Consider the following 27,515-nt stretch of genomic DNA (forward strand, 5'->3'; position numbering starts at 1 on the left):
GAGAAAGAAAGGGAGAGAGGAAGAGAAAGAAAGAGAGCGAGAGAGAGAGAGGGAGAAATGGAGGAAGGGGGAGGGAAGGACTGAAGGGCCAAGAGAAGGTGATGTCAGCTGAGTTCAGAAAGTAAACAGAGTTCCAGACTGCAGCATGCTGTCTGCGGGACCGGGACTGCAGCTGGGGCAAACCCACGGGGGCACCCACGCGACCCCACGGACCCGCACCTTTATCTCTTGGAAGGAGGGCTGGTTCCTCATCCTCTCCCTCTTCATCTCCTTACCCCAAGGGACAGCCTGGCCCTACGGTAAGAGACTGGCAAAGACCTTGCCTTTGCTGCTCTTCTTTCTCTCCTTCGCACTGTCTCTGTTTGGCACAGCCTCTTGGTTTGTGTTCTTTGTTCTCAAAAAGCCGGCATCAGCAGCTCCCTCCATCCCCTCTTCCCTTCTGTCCTTTAAGAGCACGACATCACTCAGCAAGGCTTGTAAAAGAGGACCCACTGAGAGACAGTGATGTAAAATCCAGCTTTTTATAGAGGGTGCAAAGAAAAACAGCACTGACAAAGTTTGTGCAATCTTTGACTTTACAACTCTTGTTCTGAAATGTTCTGAAGTGAAGGACTGTCCTGTGTGGGTTTGTTTATGGTCCCATTAAAAAGGGATTCTGTGATCTTCATACTCCCTTCTACTCATTGCTGTTGTTTCTTTGTGTGAAATGAAAGTGAGAATGTTTTTCTGGTGTTAAATAAAAGAGGCAACAGCTGGATGTGGCCACACATTCCTTGAGGTAAAGTGAGGCGGTTTGAGTCCTAATAGGGTTGTTGAATCTTGGCACCGCTTCCCTTTTGTGTGAGAGCTCGTCTTTAATGCTCAAGTGTGTTTTCTCCCTGATTGAGATCTTCTCTGCCTGTTTACCCCGGGTGACCGCTTGAACTGCCGCAGGAAGACATGAGTCATGTTTGAGTCAATCACGCTGGCCGTGGTAATGTGTATACCATACACTGTCTCCAAGGCTCCTAACCAAACCTCTGCCCTCTGTCTGATTCCTCTTCGCACGGTTACCAAGCAGTAAAATAATACCTTCAATTTGTGATGTTGGTATCTGTGGCAAAGGGCTGGGCAGAGCACAGCTGTGTGTTAAGCTGCAGTGACTAAGAGTTCTCTCTGGCAGATTTGCCGACTTATGTTGTTGTCAGCTGAATCACCCTCAGCACGGCTTGTTTCATAATCGTGCATTATCAGCTGATGATAGATGTTTTCAGTTGAGCAATCGCAAATAGTTTCCTTTTCTCGGAGCAGAGCGGTGGTGTTTACATGCCAACTTTGTGACATGTCTGTTTACGTGTGTGTGCCTGTGCTTGTGTTTGTGTCTATTTTTGTGTGTTTTGGTGTCCTCGCTGAGACATTTTTGATCGATGTAAGGCTTCCTGTTTACGATCCTCCACCCACCTGAATCCTGAGATGTCCACACTCATCTAATAGTGTTTAAAACTAAAGGAAGCTGTCGGGGCTATTAGGTAGTGTGCTGTAGGAAACAAAAAACCAAGTCTAGCATGCTTAGAAATAATATTATATTGGAGCAAATGAAATCTTGGCTCAGAAAACAGTTACAAGAAGAAAAACATGGCCTCTGGTTGAGCAATTGGAAAAAATAGTGTGTGATATCAGACTCAAGAGTTCATTCCAAGGTTAGCAGCTAAATGCTGAAAACAAATGTGCACATCTCAGTCTCGCGTATGACCTACATATTGGTGTGTGTTCATACCATTTCATCAAAGTGGGTAATACAGTGAGAGGATATATCATTGGGTGTGTGGTTTCCTAGCAGAGGGAAGTTTATTTAAAGCAAATCTGCAGGATGACCACTGGGATCAGCGCTTGGGATCGGGCTACATTCAGATACGCAATGCCCACAGAGATCCCATGGGAGTTTCCCTGTTCCACGATAGCAAAATCACTCCAACCTCAAAATACCAGACAGCTGCTGTGGGCAGTAGGCGAAAGGAATTATACACTCACACATACATGCACAGCACGTGCGCTCACAGCTGCTGTAAAAACAGCTATTTTTCCATGATACATCAGCATGAAATAAGCCCCATTTTGTCAGGAGGAAACTATTTATTCAGTGGATATATACTTTAAGCTGCCATTGTTTTCAAAGGGAACTTTTTTCTGACATGGTTTCTCACTTAATTATGGCAGCAATCAGCTGTGACTTAATGAGGTTGTGGTGAGGATTACGCAAAACAGCGTGGTCAAATAAAACTGACACTGCCTGCAATGCTATGCTACCAGGGATGAGTAAGAAAAGTTTTTAAATCTGGGTGAACTTAATGTTAAAGCAATACTTCAGCATTTTGGAAAATATGACTTCACTTTCTTGCTGAGACATAGATGAGAAGATTGATATCACTCTCATGTCTGTCTCTTAGTCTAAATATAGACCTACCTCAAGTTAGCGTAGCTTAGCAGAACAACTGGAAATGGAGCAACAGCTAGCGTGGCTCCGTCTAAAGGTAGCAAAATCCACCCACCAGCACTCCTTAAGCTCACTAAATAACATGTTTTACATGTCTCCATGCAAAAACTGAAGAGTAAATACGTGTGGTTTTACGCAGGGTTCTGGTTCTCCCGGACTATTTCTTGATTCGGGCGCAGTCCAACTTCCTGGAGTCTCCAGAGGAAGTTGGAAGTGACTGTGTCCAGGGAAGAAATAGTCTATCATAAAACTGCAACATTTCATTTTTTCACTTCAGTTTTACACCTCAAGGTCGGGCTAGCAGTTCCAACCTGTTTCCAGTCTTTATGCTAAGCTAAGCTAAGGTAAGCTAAGCTAACCAACGTTTATACACTACTGATGGGATGAAGCTACCATGAGCAGGTTTGCCATATCGACAGGGGCGTTCTATCAATCTTCTCATCTTACTCTCACCAAAAAAGCCAAGAAGCTTATTTTCCAAAATTTTGAACTCCTATGTAAGTTAGTCAAGCCTGCAATATAGAGATACATCTCCTACATAGTTGACACAGCCACAACATTGTGCATGTTGAACCCTTAAAGTTTTCACGGGGCTCCGCTGAATCCGTCTCCACATTGTGCTCTTCACCTTTCTTTGTAGGTAAAAATAGCTTAGCTATGATAGGAGTATGTAGCAAGTCAAGACTGATAAGATACAGTGTCTGAGTGGTGAGCAAGAAAAAGACAATAAGTGATGTAAATGCCACAGAAAGCGGTGTGCTCAGCTACATTTCTTATAATATCAATATATATATCAAATCAGCGCTCAATGCAAGTTATTTGAGACTCTGGAGGCAGCGCTCGGCTTTAAATGTCAAAAAGTCAATGCTGTTGCAAAATAACAGCAAATACTGACCTTGGGGGTTTTACTTAGCCTAGTGCAGAGAAAGTTGCTTCCAGAAAATGATGGCACAATTTCGGAGCTGATTCAGGCTTATGAGTCACTTGCAAGGTCAAAGTCAGCACCGGCAGCACATTTTAAGTATATCCATTTATCAATAGTGCTGGTTCTCCAGGGGTTATGAAACAGTTATGTGCATCTGTGAGCTTTATATTTTGGGGAAATATATTTTAATGTAAGAAAACTGATTCAAAGTAAACAACAACATGGAAATTTGACAGTGTGTTCTTGCCAGAAGTCAGAGTTTGCTGTGGCTCTCCACAGGTCAGTGGACGTACAGGGCAGTAAAGTCAGACACAGGGTCACAGGACTCGCGTGAATTTCCGTGACCACATCTCCTGCTCCTGGTCATAATGATGTCAGTCTCTGGATCCACATCAAAGGTGAGCAGCTGAGACATGTCGGCTAACAACCTGGGTCTGTAGAGCTTCTGATTCAGTGGGAGTGCTTTGTGACACACCGAGGTCTCCACCAGACGACAGGGCGTCTGTTATGATGCCCATGTTAGTGCTATTTTCATTTCTATGGCTTCTTGACATGCATGTTAAGGAGTAGCTCAACATCTGGAACGGAAAAAAAGCAGACGCTACTTATATAAGACCAGAAAAGCCAAACAACCCACACAAAAATCTGCACGCTGCAAGCTGCAGAACCGAGGGGGGAAAAGCTTTGTGATCTGCTGTTGAATTGTGTTTCTATGGCTTGGTGCCAGTGTCTTGTCACACACACATACAACACTAGTTATGTGTGCACTGGGGGAATATTTCGACACTATGCATATACCAAAACATAAATATCAGACAGGCTGGATGGAGAGGGTGCTAGACAGCCATGAGGAACAATGCGGAAGCAAACTTTGTTATGGGATGAATTTCTTCGTTGTTATGTTACCTGTCCGACAGCTGTCAACACTTCCAGTTTATGATTAAATACACATTAGCCAGGGGCACACAGCACCACCACAGTCTCGGGTTAAATTACAGGTCTTGGCAACATAATGATAAATGCAGTGAAATTAGAAATTGATGTCATTTTTCCACGCGTTTGCAAGAACATGCTTTGTGTTCAAAAACAATTGATAGGCTTAGAGCCAAAACACACAAGCCCACTCGCTTGTAAGCTTACTCCTATACACGTGCACTTCCACACCTGTCCAGACCTTCCTAAAGTGCTGTAAAAAAAGCCCCATGAAATTGTTACTGTCCAGTCTGTAGTTACCTGCAGGTGTTGACCTGGAAGCCTCGCAGATGTGTTTTTACAAGGCAGTAAGCTTATCGCCGAAATGAATAAATTCAAATTGCCGGGGCGCGAGCCAAGGCACGGTTACGTAAAAATGATCTCGCTGTAAATCAGTAAACACCTATTAAAGAGAGGGGATAGCCTTCCAGAGAAATAAAGATGCATTCCAGTGTGCGCCCAGCACTGGAGGAGAAACCACAGAGTCATGCTTCAGAGAAAAACATAACAGCCTTATCAACAGAGCTGGAGGTCAGCAAACTGAATCCGTTCACAGCGAATAAACACTGAAAACGTTGCCGCCTGTGTTTATTTACCTCGAGGAGAAGCGTTAAGAAAAAGGCTTTTGGGAATCTAATCCTATCATGACTGCATGCTTTTTCATGCCACTGTCTGAAGGGAGGCAGAAGATGTATTACCAGCCCCAGTTAACAAATAAAGATCTATTCTCTTCTTCTGTAAATCAGGGTGTCTATAAGTGCACTGAGGGCAGTTACAGCCACAGGATGTCATTCTTCTATCTAAGGACAAGACACAAAGCAGCGATCCATGTAATGACAATACCAGGCCAGCTCATAAAGTCTTTTGACCCTTTCAAGTTTATGCCCTGTAAATCAGGTTTGTCTTTCTGGCCAGCGTCCTTTAACAAACTCCTGCTTGCGAGCAGAAAAGCTGTCCCATAAGGAGAGGAGATAGTGTCAGCACCTCTCAATCCCCATATGTCAGGCTAACACCTTTTAAATACTGTTTTCATCCAGCTCTGTTATTTATATCTAGTTGGCTAATGGTAGTGGTTCAAAGACTCGACAGTAAAATTGGCCAGTGACACAGTCGACAATGGCTTACGTCCATCCTCTATTGTTTGACAATCTCCAGCCTCTGACTTATGTAATTTGGATCGTGTTGCAGCCACAACAACAGACATAGCTGTTTGAAATGTTGTTGCTTCCAAATACATTGTAATGTATGTGAGTAAAAGCAGACCAGAGTTTGGATGGACTCCGGGACTCCACTGAATAAAGTCAGGCTACTGTTATCAAGCACTTAACAGCTTGTGAAAAAAGCATTAAGTCTTTTGTGGCTCCAGAGGGAGCTGCATGGAATCGGATAAACTGCCTCAAGGGATGTTACTTGAAAATGATGGTGGGGTGGACTTAAGAAGAAGTGAGTTTACCAGACCTCTGTAGCCCCTCCTCATCTCTGCTTGGGGCTAGTGGCTTGAGCTGCTACGAGCATACCTCAGCCAAGTTTCTGACAGAACTGTTAGTGGTTGGTTTGCATTGTGGGTAATGTAGGTGCCAGGTCATGGGACAGGACATAATCTTTGGTTTTTCTGCTGCATTGATTTCAATCAAGGTTTTTACTGCCCGTCGTAAATCTGACAATTTTATTGGAGCGCAATGCTAAATCAGAGGAGTACTCTTGTAAAAGCATGGGCTAGACTTTGTATGTCTTTTTATAATTGATTTCACGGAAATATATTGAAAAGAATAACCATTATAAGTTGAACTTTGGTAAAACAGGTTGTTACTTGCTGTGCAGCTCAGTTGCCAGAAAAAAAAATGGGCATTTGAGACCAACAAACAACAGAACTGGCTGTTTCTCCAGCGGCTTTGTAGCCACCAAATGTAGGTGTTTTGTAGCAACCTGTCACTGGCAAAACAGTGACAGGTTGCTACAAAACACCCATGGGCAAAGTGCCACGAAAACTTTTTATTACAGAGACATTACTGTGTTTCCTGCTGGGATAGTGGCACGGAAAGTGGTTGTTTTTTACTGAGACATTACTTTTCCAGCAGAGTTTGTGACCCCAAAACCAGTTAAATTAATCCAAAACATGATCTTTTTCTAACCATAACCAAGTTGTTTTTGTGCCGAAGCCTAACCACACATTAGCTACAACATTGCTGAAACATAAAGTTTTAATGTATGTGCTACATGATAGCGTGCAAATGTAACATCTGTGGTTTGCAGAAACATACAATGCCAACATTTTTTCTGCAAACTGGGTTGTGTTGTGCCATTTCTCATAATGCATATTTGTACTTGACTCACAGTACGGTGCTGAATCCCACCCTTTGCACAGTGTCCTCTTCTTGTCTCGACAGACATCTCTCTATACGCACGGGCCGTGCCCATGCCGTGAATGTTTGTGGTTGTCACACTTGGTCAAATGAAATCCACAAAAATGACAATTTCAACAGAAACTATGAGCTTCTCCTTTCTTGTCTCTGGGAGGCAAACCAAGCTAAACAAATCAAGACAATGCAAGGACGCCAGCTTTGATTTAGGAAACAAAGCTCAGGGGTTGTAAGTTTACATTAATTTTTACCACAAGAGAACTGGCGTTTGGTGTTACAGCATGGGCATTGCATAATGGAGTGATGCGCTCAGGCGCCACGGTCCAAAAACGTTTGGGTAACATTAAATCATAGTGCTGAGATCTATCGCACGCCATGCCACAAAGAGAGCGGACTTACCCCATGTTGTCACCGGCTTGCTGAATATGCTTTAAGGTTAATACACAAATCCAGCTGAGCCCACGTTATCAAAACAATAAATTACCCTCAGTACTGACAGGAATCATAAAACAGCTAAACCATTGCAACAGCTTCATAAAACACAAACTCTGTCCTTAAAAGAAACTCGCATTAAAGTTGAGCTGGTGGCATTGCAAAGCCTACTTTCTCTTTGATTAATGTCACTGCGTTTGTCATATCTCACTGTGTCTGCTTGGAGGGATAGCTGAGGAGAAGGCCAGATTGTAGCTGGACTGAGATACAATTTATGATATCATTAATGCAGAAGGGCAGCAGGGACGATTCGGCATTCCAAGACATCTGTGCTTCTCCTCTCTAGTTGACCCTCCGCAAACAACCACTAAGAGATTAATCGCTTCTGGTTGTTGCCTTTGTGTGTCTGTCTCAGATTCTCACTTTCACAAAACTCATACAAACAACAAATAGGCCTAGTGTGCAGCTACGGCACTGCAAATAAAACCAGTGTGCTAGTGTGTCGCTGTGTTTTTAGGTGGGGGGGGAGTATCAGGAGGAATAAATGGTTGGAGGCTTGAGAGCAGAGGAGTTATTATGATTGCAGGGCTGGGAGAAGGGTACGTACAAAACGCTGCACTAACACTGTGCCAAGTTTAAAGTGCAGCTTCTGTTAGTTCTCTGTCCACATCTGCCACAAGAGAATTTCCACTTGTCTATTTCAGCTTTTAAATCCACTGTTACATAATTGTAACCACTCAGGCTCAAAGGTCCTTGAATCACTGGTTTCCAATCCAATTAAACAATACATTTATTGGGTAAAAACTTTACAAAGTAGAAGCACTTTCTGATTAATGATTTGATTCTGCTTTCCGTGACAGTGACTTTACCATTGCGGCAGTAAAGCGGTCTGATGTAATGTAGTATGAGAACACACAAAGGAGGTAAACTACTGAGAGACCATGTGGTGGTGGAAATAACCAGAGAGCCAGTGCAGAACAGCAGATCACATAAACACTGAACTCACCGAAGTCCTTCCACTACTGCTCGGGCTTCTGCTTACCATAACCCACGTCTGCTCACATATCCCCACAAGGCCAATCATTACACTTGTCTTATTTCCTCCATGCTTGACTCATCTTCCTCTTTATGTCTGTGCATGTATGGAATCATTCTTACATAATGCTTGACATATTGTCTTCTTTAGATTACAGGTATTTGTACAACCACTGCCCGGGCCCTGAGTGGAATGTAATGTGTAGAGGCTGCTGCGAGTATGACGTGATCCGCTGTAAATGCCCCCTACAGGGGACTCCAGTTGGTTACGCAGTGCCCTGCTGCCGCAACGCCATCAACGAGTGCGATCCCTGCATCATCCATCCAGGTAAAACCTTTGTAAATATTCATATTTGAACAAGTGCTTCACTTTTATGGGGCACTGCAAACTTCGTTACCTTGAACAGAATGAAAAAATTGGCATCCTCTGTGTAAAGGCTACATCTGCTAATACTAGTCCGCCCATAAATCCATCCCTGAAACTGTTTTTTCTTCTTTTATATCTGCACTGTAGTTTGTGTAATACCAAATGATGCCTGTCAACTGCACAGCTGTTTGCACTGTAGCATTACAAATAGAATGACAGAAAGCCTGAAACTATTTGTGTCTGATCTAATTTGCTTCCAGGCCAACTTCACATTCGCACTTCTCCTGACATGCTGGCAGGATCCTCTTGAATGGGTGCGGGAGTGAATGATCAAACTTGGAGCTTTGATTTGTGAATGAAAGGGTGTAAAATATGCACTTTTTTTTCATAGACGTGCGCATTGAAGAAATACAGGTGTGTACTGTATATATGTGAGAATATAATCACTTAAGGATGTCTACACATGTGCTGTAGCTCGTGCTTCCAAACTCTTGCTTTCTTCATGTTATTTTCCTACATGCCATCCGCCTGTGGAAGTAGGTCATGTTTTCTTCACAGCTTGAATGTACGTAAATTTTTCTTTACGGGGGAAAAAAACAGCTGTTTGGAATTTAATGGATACCTGTACATCACTTTTTACTGTTGAACACAAAAATGTGCCAAACCCTGTTTACATCCGCAGTACATTGTTTTTGTTAAAATTCATACCTGCTCTGAGGTCAGATGTTGCTCACGCCCCCCATGGATTGAGCAGTCACTTAAGTGAAACTCCATCCTCCGTGGGGAGCCATTTCAGGGGGTTCTCTCCACATTTCTATTTCAGGAAGCACCAATACATTTGTGTATTCTGTTGTGGTGACAGATGAGCGTGATGAGTTTAGCAGAGTTGATTTAAAGGAACATGGCAGGGGTCTGATGAAGGTGGGTGACAAAAATGTTCCCAGTTCTGACAAACAGTAACAGCTCCTCTGAAAGACTTTTGTGTGTGTCTGTTGTATTGTAGCCTATCACTCTTTAATGACTTTACTATAAGTTTGTTTCTTTCTTTTTTTTCAGGTTGCAGTATATTTGAGAACTGTAAGCGCTGTAACAATGGGACATGGGGCCCCAGGGACGACTTCTTCATTACTGGCAAATACTGCGCTGAATGCCGGCCTGGCTGGTCTGGTGGAGACTGCATGCGTAAGTCTCTTCATTCCCCAATTAGCGGATCCTACATGGCTTTTCTATAAATGATTTTTCTCTTTAAGTAAAATAATTACCATGTACTATGAGTTCTTCCCCTCCCCGCTGATTTATCCTCATCTGGGACAACTATGCCAGCTTGGAAGGCTGCCATATACCCAGGAGGTTTTCCGTGAGGAGCTGAATGACAAGTTGGAGTCAACAATTGGGAACCCCATAAAACAATTTAATATGTAACATTTGGACACTGACGACAGTTTTCGCAATATGCAAATATTCTGCCAAGGGGCACAACAAACATACATTTAATTAAAAGCAGAACCTGGAAAGGCTGCTGAACGCCTTGTTGCCTCTGTGCATACTGTGTTTATGCTTCTTTATGTCGCTGAGCACAACACTGGGCTTTTGCAGTGGCTTTGGAAGCTGAAATGTAATTGCTTTTGGTTTGAATGGTAACCAAAGCAGCTGAATGTAGACCCTCAAAATGATAATTAAGCTCTAATTAACAGCCACCGAAATTTAAAGAGCACCAACTTTCCAAAATAGAAATTTTTCCCATGTGTTTTTCAGAGTGCGGGGGAGTGATCCATAAACGGCAGGGCCACTTGGTGCTCGAGAGCTACCCCAACAACGCTCGGTGTGAGTGGACAATCCAGGTGGACCATCCTTTTACTATAGAACTCAGGTGAGATCGTAAACCTTCTGCTACTATAGATGTTCACTGGTCGTCATTTACCTGCCTGTGTCATCAGAGAGAATTTTGGAGGTGACATCAGTTAGCTTACATCAGGAGGGTTAGTGATAATATTCCCTGGTAACAGTTTACTCACAAGCACACACAATCAAAAAGCATAATGGGTAAAACCACAGGTTAGATAGATTAGGTTTAGGCAACAAACCTCCTTGGTAGGTTTAATTAACACATCATGGTTTGGCTTAAAATAAGTATGTTTGCTAGGGAGGAAACCTAACATGTCACATGAAATCTCTCATTTATAGTATGTCTTGTCACATATGTTGATATACTATGTTTAATTGTTAACTCTCAATGGACTTAATGGAATTAAAGTTCTGTGCTTGTTTGACCCATCCACCTCCCCTCCCTCTCAACCTAAGCAGACTTCCTTGCTCTTTGTACTACCTTGCCTGACTTTCTCCTTTGCTCCTGTAATAATTACTACAGCCACTAGAGGTCGCCGCCTAACAAAAATGCCCATATGGGACGTAATTTCTGCTCATAAAAACACCCTACAGGACAGTCCTGCTAAAGACAATGTACAGCTAATGGCTGATGGGAATGTCATCAGATATCAAGTACCGTAAAATTTCAATTCAAAGCCCAGTCCCAATTAAATACCTTGTCCCTTTTACTAGCCCGGTGTGGCTACACATTTTGACAAATAAAGGCCTGTCTCAATTAGACACCAGGTCTGGTTGCCTAGCATTTTGTTTTTATAGAAGTTCTTTGGATGTACAAAACCAAATTGTTTACTACCCACTTTACCTTACACTAGTTAGCTGTTTAGATCGCACACACAAATATAAATGTTAAAACTTTTGTCAAGATGGAGATGCTTCAAATTGTTAGCTCAGTTGATTTCATTTTACTGAAAGCACCAGAGAAGACCATAAGTGGTTTGATTATATTTTCAGTCTTTGGTAAGCAACGATTTTGTGTAAAAGGAATTTAAGGCCTGTCCCATATAGACACCTATCCCTAATATAAGCCTGTTAAGTTCAATGATATAAGCAATAATAGCCCGGGCTACTAATTGAAGTTTTACAGTATTTCATAAGAAACCAAAGAGTTTGACAAATTAAAATTGGAGATCACAAACGTCTGCACAAACTCTCATCACAGTCAAAAAGTTGCTGAGATGTTTTGGCCTGGACAAAGTGGTGGACCAATGAGCAGATAAACAGACATTTCTATCCTAGACTCATGCCAAATATTGCATGAAACGATTCAACAGAAGTGTCTTACAGTGCCCTAGTTATTCTGAATAATCCACATACCTCTCTGTCAACAGTTTTCTTTCTGAACTTTTAACCCAAACAGCTGTATAAAGCCATGGAGAAGTTCTCTAGGTTGCGTAGCCACCAAATGAACAAATAATAGTTGATTCGGATATAATGGCCACAGCTTACAAACAAATTTGCCTGAAATTGAGGTATATCATAAACCTTTGTTTTAGTAAAGTTAAAATTGCCCCACTTTTATCTGGCATTGAAGCTTCAGTTTTTGGGATCTTCATTGTCCATCTGTAATTGTTATTAACGGCTGGTCTGCTTAATCCAAATTTCCACTCCGTTCAGATATTTTTGCAAGATGTATGTCATGGACGGATGGCAAGTCTACTGCAAAGTTTGGAAACCACAACACCTCCTTTTTTTTCAGCAAACTTATTACTTTTCAGTCCTGTGATAACTTTCTATTTCTGTCATTTTCTCCATTACACATACAGCATTTTACAGGCGAGCATTTGTGCAGGGTTTTGGCAGAACAAAGCTCCATACAGTTAGATTCAGAAGGCTGAGCGTGTTGTGCGCCCAAAAATGATTTGTTGTGTGCATCAAAGACATTTAAAGTATTTTTTTCCGCTATTAAGCTTTGTATTACATTTAACAGCAACAACATTAATATAGAGATGACTAATATGTCATGATTTAATGTCTGTCATGACATAAATCCAGCAAAACCCCAGATGAAAAAGAGCTGCTGTGATCAAAGATAGAGTAATGGAAAGTTGTATGTTTGTGCCTGAGTGATTGGGGAATCACTGGCAGGCTTTTCCTGTATTTCTTTAACTAGCATGGCTCGCAGTACATTCACATCACAGGAAACATTTACTGAATTACAACTGGCATTAATTGTTGGGAGCTGCTGCGGGCTAACATTTAGCATTACTGTATATCTTATTAGTCTAAGCTTCCCTGACCCAAGGGCCTGTGATAACGAGGAAAATTAGAGGATTTGGGAGCGTGCCATTGCATTGTATAAAGTTCATCAGTCATTCACATCCGTTCCAACGTTAGGCCAAGGAGATTACATCTGAAATAGCTGAGAAGGGGAAAGGAGACTCCTTTGTGTTTTTCCCAATCCAACTGGCAGTCCTCTCAATGTCACACTCTGACTGCGACTGAATCAAACAGCTCATGAATTAAAACTTTATGTAAATTTCTCCCAGCAGCTCATACACTCACTTAAATTCACATTTAATCAGGCCCCTAAAGCCACTCCTTCTGGATGACACGACTGTGGTAAAGCACACAGAGAATGTTTTGGAAACATTAACACATTACCTAGAAGGTTCATCCCAGTAATCACCAGTTGTAAGCCTTGTTTTGGAAATAATGGTGTGCAACCAAGGTGTTTGTTCAGCATTCGGGCATATACTTTATAGACATTTAACAGCTGTTTATCTGAAATAACGAGACGCTAAAATAGACCGGGATAGGTGCTGCTTTTTATCAGCAGCACTTATTGTCAATTACATAAAAATGGCATTTATATGCACGCTTAAAAATGTTAAATAGGCACATAATGAGTGCTGAAAGATAAACAATCTATTAAATACATGGGTGAAAAAATTCTTAAGATGTCTCTAAAGCTGTCTGCCAAAGCCACAGAACCACTGATAAGCATCTGGTTTTGGTTTCTTGGTGTGCTCACAGTTTAATTGCTGCTGACAAGCGGCGATAATTAATGTGCTTTATCTAACAACAGTTATCTAAGCTTATATAATATTGTTACAAAGTTGGTACATACAGTTTCTGTGTGGTTTTACCTGCCTTCATCTGTTTTAGTCGTGATCCCAGGTTCCTCCTTTCCTCTAATTTTTACTGCTGTGAACAAACAAAAACGACAACAAAAAAACATAAGTCTAAATCTTTAACTGCTGTGTTACCTGGTTTAAATGAGACTCATTTTCACATGCCATTATGAGCAGTAAGCCGTGTAATAGTGCTGCAAATCACCCTCAACAGCTGTTCATGTATTCAGTAGCTTTGATTACCGTTCATTAGTTGTTCGCTGGCTGAAGATTTAAAAGCATTAGTTCCATGATGCCAGCTTGTGTGGCACTGCCAGGAAAAACAGGTGCTCTCATAATCCAGGGTAACACAAATATAGCGGAAATTCAACAGAAACTTACAATAAAAACTTAAATCAGTTTGCTTGATGTCACCATCACATCCATAAAAGAGTCCCTGTGACAAGGTCGAGTAATAGAATAATAGAAAGTTCTGAAAAGCAGTCTTAACAACATGAAGTTCATTTGTCGGACACTTACTGTTCCGTTACTGTTGCTAACAGGTTCATGATGCTGAGTCTGGAGTTTCACCATACTTGTCGTTATGACTTCGTGGAGGTCCGAGATGGTGACAGCATCAACTCCCGCATTATCGCACGGTACTGTGGGAACAACAGACCTCCTCCGATTCAAAGCTCAGGCAACAGCCTGCACATTCTCTTTGTGTCTGATGGCTACAAGAACTTTGATGGATTCTTTGCAACTTTCCAGGAGAGCTCAGGTAGGTCAAATACCAATGTCATTTAACGACAAAAAACTGCGACTATTGTTCATACATATATAATAATAGTGATCCAATTCCATGCCTTTGAGCACCATTGCATTCCCTATACCAAATCCTAACCTGTTACACCAACCATAACCATACACCCAAAACCCAGTCCTAAATCCAATAACAGCACCCAACAAGAATGTGTCCTTGCTTTATGGACGATAAATAAAAAGTCATTTGTAAAGTCGGACTCAATGAACACAGGGGCTCTTTAGAGTAATGGGCCACAACAAATGCAAACAAGACAGAAGTTTCCAAGGCACTCACACTCCAAGTGTATAATAAAAAGCCTTTAACAGTGCATGACTGACACCTACACGTTTCGGCAAAAGCCTTCGTCAAGGTGTTGAGCATGCTAACAGCCTGTTGAGAAAGTGAGGGCTGACCAAAATGTCCTCACTTTCCATAAATGTCCTCATTCTCAAGGTCTAAAACTCACACACACACACACACACACACACACACACATATAGGCACACACAGACCTAAGTTACCAGCGGCTAAGCCAGATCTAGTAAAAGTAAACAGAGGCTTTTCTGTGTCGAAATGCCCGCACACATTTAGAAATGGAAAGTAAAGATGACATTTAAATGTTACCAGCCTTGAATTTGAATCCCATGATGCAGCTTGGTGTGGACTACCATTCCTTTTGTCTTACACATTGAATTGTTGTACTGCTAATAAGTACAACATTTCTCCTTGTACCCTAATGTCACACACTTGTATGTTTACAGCTTGCAGCTCCTCTCCTTGCCTGCATGACGGGACTTGTATTCTCGACAGTTCTTTCACTTACCACTGTGCCTGTCTGGGTGGCTACACAGGCAAGAGGTGTGAAAATGGTGAGTGTGTAACATAACTTAAGCCTCTGTAGTAAGATCATACTTGAAAAATGTTGATATTTTACGTTTTTTGGGTGGAAATAGAAGTGGGCATATAAAAAATGCCTGCAGGTTCTAATCACAGAGAAAAAGCCAGTCTCATACTGAAAGCATGACTTGAATTTTCCATCTCTTGGGGCTCTTTAAGACGTGTCTAACTGTATCAACACTTACGAAATCTCACAATCATTTTAGTCATTTTCGTCTACAATCAGACCCACCTAGTTACAGCAAACTTATCGAGAGCTGACTTATTTTTTTAATGTTGTTGTTGCTGCCCAGATGAGGGCGGTGATTCACTGTCACAAGGGAGAGGTCTGTGGTTTGGATTAGGTTCAGGCCAGCTGCCTTCCCCGTCCGTACAGTCCCAGCTATAGTTTTGGTCAGTCAGCAGTTCAACAGTTGGGCTGGAAACTCCAAATGACTATCTAACAAGTATGTTTGCATGAAATCAGGCAGCATTGAACCAACTAGTGCTTGAATGCATACTTCTGTGGACAGATGAGGTAAGTTGCAAAGAATAGAAATGCTCCAACATAGTATATGGAGAATCAAGGATGAGAAGGAAAAATATGTGGTTTTTGGAGTTTGGTTATGGCAGCAAACCATTTTGGTTTCTGCAATATATGGCACCTTAAAGTGGAGATAGAGTTTTTTGCTTTCATCATTGTGAGGATTGCACAATGTAATGGCTATAGAATGATGACGCATCACTGGTGAATAATAACCAGCAATGATAACGACTATGGGTAAGACACCATAAAGTTGGACTGGTTCCCTATCCTTCCTTTTACTATTCCTTTGTGCCTTATACTATATAGGGCACAAAGGAAGTGCATCAACCCAAACAGGAAGAGGGTAGCACTTTTGTTTCCCCCCAGTAGCTACCCCCAGTTACCAAAGAGTATTAATGTAAGTTCTTTGCACTTAGTATCCCCAAGAGTGGAAATGGTGGATGGTGGAACAACCAAAGTAACTGTGGAAACTGTGGTAGTTGCTTGGCTCTGAGCAAAACGGAAAGCAATCTGGCTGTCTTAGTGACAGCGGCGCCAACAATGATACCACTTGGAAACACTAGGGGGTGAAAAGTTGTCTGTTTCCATAATCTGCGTGGATATTTCCGGTTATTTACAACATACTGGCAGAGCTCCACTCCACCATGTGGGGTAAAGCTCAATCAGGGTGTGGTTGACCTACAAAGCTTTTTATTTATGGGTGTCTGGACCCTAACTTGTGTTTTTATATCCCATACGCCTCCCTTAAGATCCCGCAAAAACAGACTTCCTGAACCCCACTCACTCTCTTTTTTTTTTTTTCTTACGGTGTCATTTTCAGGGCTAAATACGAGTCTATAAAACGAATGGTGAAACAATTCAACTTCTATGACACGAGCCAGCTTTTCCATTGGAGGAGAAAGCCATAAAAAAAGGCAGGAGTTTCATTCCACACAGGGTGCATTCATCTGTATTCCCACGAGGAATCCTCAGCTGTTAATTTTAATGGAAGAGAGGTGGAATAACGCTAATGTCTGACATTTTGTGCAGGAAATGTAGTCTACATTTCTGCCCCGGAGTCAGATAGGGAATTTTAAGTATGAACCTGACATCAGCCATATTTTACGTCTCCAATAATCAACCTGTCATCTGTTGTAAGCCTGAGCTAAAACTCATTCTATATGAGAATGTCTTGACACATTATCGCAGAAACTCCAGATAGGAAATAATTTATTTTCCTTTCTCTCTCTGGCACAGTTTAATCTTTTTGAGTCTAATCTGTTTTGGAGTGCGGTGTTCAACATAGTTTCCAAGGCATTAACGAAAGGAATGATAATTTACTTAGAGTATGTGCCATTGTGCATACTATGTTAGCATTCCACCTCAGTAACTCATCTGATTATGTCTGAGGACAAAATCTGACATGGATCATTGATTATTTAAGCAAAATACTACAATGCTTAAAGCACTCCAGTATGCTTCAACTTAAAAACACACACTCACACTCAAAGGAGTTCAGCTGCAGTTTACTTTTCCACTTTTGGTTGGTCAAGAGAATTCTGTGTCTCCTAAGGGACCTGAGATTGAAAATGCCATGAGGCAAAACCACCCAGATTATAGGGAGGGTTCCTTGGTTTGGAGCTATAAAACCGCAGACAGTGCATTTCATGGATTGGACCCAACTTGAAATCAACAACACAGAAAACCTCCTGAGGGACAATCTCACACACAGTGTTGTATAACCTCAGTGTTAACATGTGTGTTTGGGTTTTGTGAACTCAGTTGTGGGTGGCATCCTCGTGTATTACACATTTCTTTGCACTTCTGTACTTTGCCTTTAGGATAGACATAGATACTATATTAACAAATAAACTGTATATCACAAAATGCTTAAAGAATTACACATAATTTCCCCATTTATCACTTGGATGATTTTATTTTGCAGTAGGTTGTCACATAACAGAGTTACACACAGTATTCCACCATCACATTACCAATCTCTACCACCACACTTCATATAATCCACTTTTACAACACTGGAAAATAAAACAGTTTGACTAAAGCTATTTTATTGCATCTATTTCTTCCTCATTTACAAGCCATGTGTGAAAGTCTTGCCCTGAACTTTACCAAGGTGGGTAAAAGTACTCATTAATGAGCCTCCAAGGTAGCAAACTATGCATTTAAAGCTCTGAACTTCTGTAGATGAAGATTAATGAGTGTGAGAGCTGAGATCTTGGTTCAGGGGTTACCTGTCAGACCTGTAAACACCAGAAGGCGATGTTCTCACTGAAGCTCTATTTGTGTGGTCTTTAACAGCCAACGCTGTCTCCTTGAAATTACTACTGAACTTCTAAACTGCTTTCTTAATTATGTTGTTGTGGCAGCGTTATTGCTCCCTGGATTATGTTCACAGACAATGTTTCTTTCAGGTAATGAAATGCTACATTTATGTAAAACGTAGGCTTTGGAAGGAAGCGGTCAGGGAGGATGGTGGGCGTACTTAATGCAGGACCTTGACACCAGAGCTTTGGGTTCGTGTCCAGACCCGTGTCTTAAGTTTAGGCAACAAATGCATAGGGAAAGATCGTGATTTTGTTTATATGTTAATAAAAAGGGTAATAAAAAAATAATGCTGTGGTCACGAGTGAATACTGTATGGCACAATTACTTATATTCGCTAGAAAACTGAAATGTGATTTCAGTAAACATTTTATGTGTTCAGTATCAGCATTTTTGCAACTTGCCAGATACGTTAATTGACATCATTTCCACATTTGGTTAATAGAAAACGCAATTTGCTCTGCATTATGTTTCCCTCAAAACATTTTCGCTGTTTCAACTTAGTTGCATATAAACATAATTTCTAGGAGACACGGATGCAACAGCAGGGAGGTGTAATAAAGTGATGGAGGAATGCTAGCTATGCCTCCTAAATCCCCTATATGCCTCATTTGGATGAACCAGGCTTTCAGTATAGAAACAACATGTGTTCATGAATAAAATGTGCATGCCTGTATTTCCATTCAGTGGTGGGATGCCGCAGGCCTCCAGTGCCCACCCATGGATCCACAAAGGGTCTGTTTCATCACTCGGGGGCACGCATCACTTTCCACTGTGACCCTGGCTTTGAGCTACGGGGGTTTCGTACCGCCATCTGCCTCAGTGATGGCACCTGGAGTGCGCCTGCCCCAGAGTGTGGTAAGATAATGATGTGCACTTTTTCTTGGCAAATAATTCCAGTTTGGAATCTGGGAATGTCATATGTGTGTCATTTGCTTAGGTCTGGATGTCATACTGTACATACTGCCCCAGAGATGGTGCAGATTGCTGCTTCTAAAAGCCTGATTTTCATTTCTTGTCTCCAGTACCGGTGGAGAGTGTTTGTACTTTACCACCCAAGCCAAAACAGGGGGATCACTTCTTGGTTTATGGACCCAATGACGTCCTCATTGCCCTACAGTATTTTTGCTACCAGCCATATGAGCTCAGTGGCAGCTCCCAGAGAACCTGCCTCCCTAACAATACCTGGAGTGGGACTCCTCCTGTTTGCACCCAAGGTCAGACAAAGTGTCTTAAATAATGAGGATTAGAGTTAAGATGGATGACTCAGACAATTACTGCATGCAGCTCATTTTGCTTTATTTTTACAAGGTCAGTCTTTAATGGATCAGAAAATGAGTCAGTGCCCACAGCCATTCAGCATGACGAGGCAACTTTGAAGAAAAAGATTTGCAATCAGCTGCTAACTGACAATTCACTAATGATCTCTCTCTACGTTCTGTATCCGCAGTGAATAACACTCTGCCTGAAGCAGAAAAAGACATGGACAAGGCGAAAGAGACAGAAAAAGACAAAGAAACAGAGAGTGACAAAGATATCAGCCAAACTGCAGAGAAAGGTCAAGAGAACACAGCTGGAGAAAACGAAACTGTTGGAGGGAGAGATATAAACACTGGGCACGAGAATGCAACAGCAGTCGACAAAGAAGATAAATACACCACTACCATTTCAGGAAAAACTGTGTCTGAGGATAGAAATGAAGGAGAGCTAGAGGAAAGAAATACTGGGTTAGAGAAACCTACTGGAGGCAGGAAAGATAAAGTGGATAGTGAAGGCCCGGACAACAGCCTAAATACAGTTGAAAAGAAAGAACCTGAGGTAGGAAAGCCACCCCCGAAAAAAGAAGGCAGCCCGGACATAAACTTGGAAACAGAAAAGACAGATATCATAGAAATAGTTGTGATAAAAGACAAAGGACAAGAAGAGAAGGAAAGAAAAGAGGAGCAGGTGAATGGAAAAAAAGATCCGGACAAATTCGGCCCTAATGATACCAAGATGAGGACGGTCATAACCGAGGGTGAAAACACAGTGGAGAAATTTCAACTGGAAATGACAAAGAACAACACAGGTATAAGTGATACAAAGGAAACAAAGAAAGAAAATAATACCATAAGTTCTCCAGAGGCGGGGAGGAAAATCCTTCCCACTAGAGTCAACATTACACAGTACACTATGTACAGGGCGGGAGGTGAGGAAAGTGGAAAACCAAAGGAAAAACCAACAGTAAAAGTGGACAAGACAGAGAAGGATCCTGCTGAGAAAACAAAGGAGGAGCTGGAAAGGGAGAGGGAGGAGAAAGAAAAAGAAAAGGAGAAAGAAGTCAACCAAAGCTTCAGCGGTAAGAAACTAATTTAAAAAAAAAAATCATCCCCATCTCTTTGGTCTTCACCCTTACCTACTGTCTGCTCACCTCCCGCAGAGAAAAGCTGCCCACCTCTCACACGCCTTTACCATGGCTACTACCAGCTGGTGCCCGGGGTGGAGCCTGAAACAGCGGAGTTCTTCTGTAACCACTCCTATGCTCTGAGTGGCAGTGCCCGACGTACCTGCCAGCCAAATGGTACCTGGAGTGGCACACAGCCTCTCTGTGTCAGAGGTACGGTCATCTGTTTGGTCACTATCTTTTTTTACTTTGTTCAAAGGTTCAGGGTTTAGGATTTAGGGGATGATGCAATATTATAAATGTGTTTTCTTCAATGTATAATCACCTGAAAATAGGAATTGTGTTTTCCTTACTTTAGAATGAGCTGTTTAAATCTAGAGAGGGAGCAAGTCCTAATCTATGGAGATCACCATTTTGTTTTGGAGAGGAGAACACCTCTGTTGATAATTTGGCTCCTGCTAAAATACCTTCTGATCAAAGAAAACTGAAGGAATTCTAACTGGAAAAAGTTTCAGCTGGTTGCAGTCTCCAATACTCACCACTAGATGTCACTAAATCCCCCTAAATCGTACACACCGTTCCCTTAATTGGCATGTATAGCATTTTGTCTGATGGTTACTGCATTGTTGAATAGTTACCACCTTCAAATATGATGTGCCATCTAAAGGGTTTTTAAGTACAAATATTCAGCACTGCAGACTCAGTGTTTAATGAGAAAATCAGTAAGTAATTAATAAGGTGTCAGGAGTTTCTCACTTTATATTAGGCCATCAAACTTGTAGATATAAGGGCTAGTGAGTAAAAGGTTTTAAAATGCTAAACAAATGCTAATGTCAAATGCCAGTGGGTAAAAGATTCTTAAAGTACAATGAAGCGTCATGTCTGGAGTCTTAAATGTTAATTAGTTATTAATGGATTTTGGTCTGGACGTTCTTCAGCTCTTTGCCGAAAGGTAGGTCAGATTGTCTGTGGCTCAACTTTCCTCATGAATTAAAGACAAAGCAAGTTATGCTGTTGGAAGATACACAGCAGCCAAAGGATTTTTTTTCCATTGTTGAATAGTTTAATATTTTGGGAAATACTTTTTTCTCTGTATTGCTGAGATTTTGATGAGGAGATTGATAGAACGCTCACGTCTGTCTGTTCTGCACCGATCAGTCACAACATTAAAACCACTGACAGGTGAAGTGAATAACATTGAACATCTCTTTACAATTCAATTTTCTGCTGGGAAACCTTGGGTCGTGACATTCATGAGGATGCTCCACCCATCCAAACACAGTGGCAGGCCAAGTACACCCCTTCATGGCAATGGCAGTCTCGGATGGCAGTGCCCTCCCAGCAGGACAATGCCAGAGAGACCATGACAGAGAGCTGGAGGCATTTGTGGTACGTGCTGGTGCCCCAACTGGCAACCCACAGGACACAAAGGATCCACTGCCAAGGTCTTGGTACCAGACACCACAGGACATCCTTAGAGGTCCTGTGTTCCTGCTTCGACAAGTCAGAGACTCCACTTCGGGTCGGACTTGGCTCTGACCTTTTGAAGCATGGACACAGGACCTTTGGGGTACCAGCACGCCCCACAGAGGCTCGATCAGATTAGGATCTGGGCGATTTGAAGGCCAGGTTGATGCCTTGAGCTCTTTGTCATGTTCCACAGGCCATTCCTGAACAGTTTTTGTGGTGTGGCATGGTGCATTGTCCTGCTGGGGGGGTCTCTGCCATCAGGGAGTGCCATTGCTATTGCAACATTGTTTGGGTGGGTGGTGCATGACAAGTGGCATCCACATGAATGCCGAGGCTTAAGGTTTCTCAGAAGAACATTGCATTGTAATGAGATGATCAATGTTATTCACTTTACATGTTTACAAGTTGTGGCTGATCAGTGCATATGAAACCACAGCCAGCAGCGGATTAGCTTACTCTAGTATCGATCTTCTCATCCAACTCTTGCCAATAAAGAGTGTATTTCCCAAAATATCAAACATTTGCTTTAACCATTATTATAGCCATTATTTACAACTTACAAAATCCTCATAAAGTTTACCATAATGGACAGTGCACCAATGAAGACATGCCACTCCTGTCAGTTTACAGATCCCCACAGTCCAGCCACTGCTCCAGTTACAGTAACTCCCTTCAAACCACAGTTGATGTTTACTGGGTCTGTGATGTATGTATTATATGTGTTCATATGTCTGTGTTTATTTGCAGCATGCCGGGAGCCCAAAGTGTCCGAGCTGGTTAGACAAAGAGTTCTGCCCCCTCAGGCACCTTCCAGGTAAGTTAACCAGTGCATTATGTTATACAATATAATACGTACAAAAGTACTGTATGTTATTATGCTCTGCAGTCACATCCAAAAGCATTTATTCAACCTAAGGGGTATGTCCACATACCCTTGGCCTCTGCTTCCCCCCCAGAAAAACACCTGTGCACAAGCTCTACGCTTCTGGGCGGAGCCAACTGTTCCAGTCTGTCGGACCCACTAAAGGCCCCCCAGTGCTTTCCCAGTTACCCCAGGGCTTCCACCACCTTTACTCACATATAGAGTACGAGTGTGCCTCCCCCTTCTACCATCACTCTGGTAGTGCTCGTCGCACTTGCTTGAAGACTGGGAAATGGAGCGGGCGTCATGTGTCCTGTACGCCAGGTGAGGGCAGCAGAGGACCATTAGTTGTCAGAGCATTGGTAATGACCACCACACTATCACAGAACAAACACACTGACATACTATTTGCAGTTTTTCTCAATTGTTTACAGATGTTTTCTGAAAGCATACCTGATATTCTCACAACTCTACAAGCAAATTCAAAAACATACACACAAAAGACAAAATTCCACAGATTTCCAAAATTGTCGAGGCCTTTAAATCAATGTTATGTCTGAGTAGACATTTATAAGAATCAGCTGAACACTGATATGCCCAATATTAAACACTATTATGAATGGAAAACACTAGTATGAATGCTTATTTAGAAAACTTATGGCTTTTTCAGTGTTGCTATGCATGTATAATTGTCCATTGTAAAATATTTTTGTATGCCTTTATCTTCTAAACTGAAACATAAATATACTAAAATGTATACCATTATATGTCTATAATGTAAAAACACAGGTTTTAATTTCCCCCCAAATACTGTTACATCCCAACAAACACAGTGTTGGATCTTAAAAGTGTTCCACATACAGAATAAACTACAAAAAATGTACTGTATACAGTAACACAGGCAATGTTCTCCCTGGCCAAGCAGCGGGGGAGGTATCGCCTAGCAAGGCAAATCCAGCCCTGAAAAGCTTCCACAGCTATATGTGCTCATGCATCTTCCGTATCATGCAGAAAAGCTCTATGCGTATGGAGAATGTGTTCATAGACCTTTAAATCTACGGGCAGAAAAAATTGTTAGACCATGGTTGAGCACATTTTCAAGCAAAGTGATGAATCTCATCAGAGATTATGGCTCTGCTCGGTCTTGCTTTTCTTCCTCCTTTTACTCTCACTCCTCTTGGTATGCCTGTCTCCCCTATGTTGGCATCCATCGCTCCAAAACAGAGGAGCTCATCAGTGGCCCCTTTACTGTAATGCTACAGCTCTGATTGCTAATTGAACAACTGTTCACCATGTGTTTGCTCATGTGGGAAGTTAGAGTGGATAGTAGGAAATTTAATCTTAATGTGAACCATGTGAGATTTTATTCAAGAAGCTTGTGCCAAATAGAGAGCATTGTGCGTAACCTTTTGAAAAAGAAAGTCTGGTTTAGAACTGCAATCTGAGTATAAAGCAGGAAATGTTCTTGTTTTTTAGCAGAATTGGTTCAGGGGGGTTGGTACATGAGTTACAGGTTGTGTAAACAATTGAGACAAAACTGTAAACAGTGATTTACAACCACATATCAACAATGACGTAGATACTGAAAAATACATTGTCAGCATCTTCGCCCATCTCACCTGCCAGGTGTCGTCCTTTCCTCACTACTCAGTATAACTTCCCCAAGGTACAACGTAAGATGAAAACCAACTGCTGATGTTTCCTAGCTGATCTGTGAGAATTTGTGCAATGGGAGTTTAAAGATCAGCATCTTGGATTAAATAAAGCACCTTCTAGACTGTAATTAAATGGACAACCTACATATACAACAGTCACAGCAGAAACAACATCCTATGTAAAAGCATACATATGCAGAAGATTCTTTATTGCAGTGTCGATCTGTTCACGCCGTACTCTCCCATCAGTATAATAATGCTGCCAAGGAGAATTCTGATTCCAATGGTTGCCCCAACTTATTGAGTAACCACTTGAAACCGTTCACCTCCAGACATAGTCTCTTTAAAATACTGCTAAATGTTCTTCACTGCACTTTGAGAGACTGTCTTCTCTGTGCAGAGTGGAAGGAAAACACCCTGGGTCAGCCACTTTAATGATAAGCAATCACAAAACTGGCTGCTCTTCGTGGACAGCCTGCCTTAATACCAGCCTGGAAAGGTGCTGAGTGTGTGAGCTGTGTTTAACTTTAATAAAAGAGGTCTGAACACATCCATAATGTCAGCAAACTCTGGAGGCAGATGAATTTTTGTATGGTGCTGATCATGATATCGTGGAACAAGGTAGCAAAAGCAGCTCGGAAGTCTGAAAACATTTGCCTAAAGTCTAAGACTGTTTATTTATTACTCAGGAATAAGATGTTTGCATCTCCCGTAGTGCATTTTATGAACATTTTCTTCATCTATGTTAAAGGATCATATAGAGATAGTCTTATTTTAATGAGTTGGGGTCTCTCACATTTCCTAACATCGTGTGGTTTTTGAGTATCGCTCTATCTGTGCCCCTGCTTTGCATTTTGGCAGACGTTCTTTAAGACGGCAAGCTAACGTGCAAATTTAAAATAAAAGCTCTCAGAAGGGAAAGACAAATCACAGAGAGTCCAACATAACTAAGTGTTGACACAGTCTCAATGTAAGTCTAATTTTTGGTCCTGTATTTCTTTTCCCTCCCCCTGTGGTCTTTCCCTCTCTGTCCTCTCATCCTGTCACCTCCTCTTTGGCAGTGTGTGGGAAGCATCCAACCTTTGACCCAGAGAGGCCGGCAGAGGCTCACTGGCCTTGGCTGGCAGCCATCTACCGTCGCTCCACCAACGGAGTGGAGACCAAGGTGACCAAGGCAGACAGCCAGGCAGGGTCCCTGAAGGGGGACTTTGGAGCAGGAACTGGCAGTCTTGACCAGGCATCTGATTGGCAGCTGGTGTGCAGTGGGGCTCTGGTGAGCCAAAAGAGGGTGGTGGTTGCAGCCCACTGTGTGACGGAGCTGGGGAAGGTGTATCCTCTGGATGCAGCCAAGATCAAGGTGGTGGTAGGGAAGCATTACCGTGACGACCATAGGGAGAGCAAAGGTCTTCAACACCTGAGGGTAAGCTATTGGAGATCTTGTACTTTTAATGACCCTCTTTTACCAGACTTGTACAGTAAGTCCGTCTCTTTCTCCTTTAGGTGGACTCTATTGTTGTTCATCCAAACTACGACCCACATATTCTCGACTCCGACTTGGCCGTGGTCAAGTTATTGGACAAAGCAAGGATCGGGGAGAAGATCCTGCCCCTCTGCCTCTCAGAGAGTGACGGAGAAGAGGTGCCCTCTGGGCAAGGGCTTGTGACAGGCTGGTCTCCGCTGCCTGATTCAAATTTAGGTCCTGACGAGAAGGCAAGGGTTGGGCTTGTTCACCTTGCCGACGTAGTGCCCTGTGAGCAGCAGTATGCTCGTAACGGCGTGCCAGTCAGCGTCACGGACAATATGCTCTGTGCCAGCCAGAAGCCTGACTATGAACCGTCCAACATATGTCCCTCTGACATGGGGGGAATCCTTGTTCTCCCCGCCCTCTCTGAGAACCAAGCCAGCAATGACAAGAAGCCCTCTCTCAGTTCTACGCAGGTGCAGGCGGAGAGCAAAGGGCTGTGGAGACTCCTGGGACTGGTGAGCTTTGGCTATGACCAAGGGGAGTGTGATCCCGACCTCTACACAGTCTATACACGTGTAGCCAACTTCAAAGACTGGATAGTGAGCAATATGAAATAAAAATAATTCTACTGTCTGACTTACCTTCTTCCCTTTATGCTTCTAAAATATTTAAATGGCTTCATATCTTGCAGTTCTTTCCCTTATGTTTGTCAGGTTTTTCAATCTATTCATCTCTTCTCTTTGATCTTTGTTTTTCCTTGCACACGGGCATTTTCTTACTCATTGCAGAAGCACATGAAACACTGGACAACACAGTGCTCTAACTGAAGGGGGTGCTAACACATTGGATGTGCTGGGCATCACCCTTTCACCAGACGACTTCAGTGTTCAGGTCCCTCAGCCTGAGGTTGCAGACTTGAAAATGACCAGAAAACCATTTCACGCCTCTGGCTACTGATGGTTAGTGTTGTAATCATTGGTATGTATATATGTTGTAATGTACTGAATTATTCTATCGATTCATATGACGCAAGAGATGTACATATTGTATGGAGAGACAGAAAAATGATGACGTTTTTAATTAAAGAAAAGTGTGGGTGTGGTAAAGCCTGAGTGTGATTATTTTTCATCATCGTGTGATACTCAGTATGTACATGTGAATGAATACATTTTACCGACGATTACTGTCATCATATTGAGATGATGGGGAAAAAAAACACCTTATATTTGCTCTACAAAGCACACAATGCACTTGCGCTGTGAGGCAAATGAATCCAGGTCATAGCAGCACCATTTTCACAACCATAAACGGAGCACGTTATTCACAGATCAGCTCCCTTTTCTGTGCTCAAATTAAATCAATTACCTCCATTCTGACCTTCCTCCATTATTTAGAAGTGAGTGTACATAGATAGATGAGCTGCAGCTTATATCGACATCCAAAAGGGGGCAATAAAGAATACAATATTACTGTATCCTCTTCAGGGGGAGCATCAGTAGAGGAGCTGGGCACTAGTTGTTGGTTTGTTTGTTCTTTATTTGGTGATTTAGAAATAATAATAATTAAAATTTCAAGCTGCTTTGCATGAGTAAATTAAAGTTAAAACATTTGAGTGTTATAATCTATACA

At 42.1% G+C, this 27,515-nt stretch overlaps 1 protein-coding gene across 2 annotated transcripts; it reads left to right on the forward strand.

Moving 5' to 3' along the window:
- pamr1b (peptidase domain containing associated with muscle regeneration 1b) lies at window positions 1-26,982 on the forward strand. Of its 2 annotated transcripts, none has more exons than XM_049574545.1 (14): window positions 1-299; window positions 8,349-8,525; window positions 9,621-9,746; window positions 10,320-10,434; window positions 14,065-14,282; window positions 15,068-15,175; window positions 18,739-18,909; window positions 19,077-19,268; window positions 19,502-20,389; window positions 20,471-20,647; window positions 22,652-22,718; window positions 22,861-23,090; window positions 25,483-25,841; window positions 25,922-26,982. In XM_049574545.1, the coding sequence occupies exons 1-14, from the start codon at window positions 146-148 to the stop codon at window positions 26,501-26,503; spliced, it is 3,564 nt and encodes a 1,187-aa protein (XP_049430502.1). In that variant the 5' UTR covers window positions 1-145; the 3' UTR covers window positions 26,504-26,982. The 2 variants fall into 2 exon arrangements, with proteins under 2 accessions (XP_049430502.1, XP_049430504.1); XM_049574547.1 differs by lacking the exon at window positions 1-299 and adding an exon at window positions 3,678-3,796.
- The last annotated feature ends 533 nt before the right edge of the window (window positions 26,983-27,515 follow it).

This window comes from Epinephelus fuscoguttatus, linkage group LG4, assembly GCF_011397635.1.
Source record: "Epinephelus fuscoguttatus linkage group LG4, E.fuscoguttatus.final_Chr_v1".
NCBI classification, from domain to species: Eukaryota; Metazoa; Chordata; class Actinopteri; order Perciformes; family Serranidae; genus Epinephelus; species Epinephelus fuscoguttatus.

Coding starts and splice junctions, on each gene's coding strand:
- pamr1b (XM_049574545.1), top strand. CDS start 146: ATGCTGTCTGCGGGACCGGGACTGCAGCTGGGGCAAACCCACGGGGGC. Junction 15,176..18,738: donor AGGCAAGAGGTGTGAAAATG/GTGAGTGTGTAA, acceptor ATTTCCATTCAG/TGGTGGGATGCCGCAGGCCT. Junction 19,269..19,501: donor TCCTCCTGTTTGCACCCAAG/GTCAGACAAAGT, acceptor CTGTATCCGCAG/TGAATAACACTCTGCCTGAA.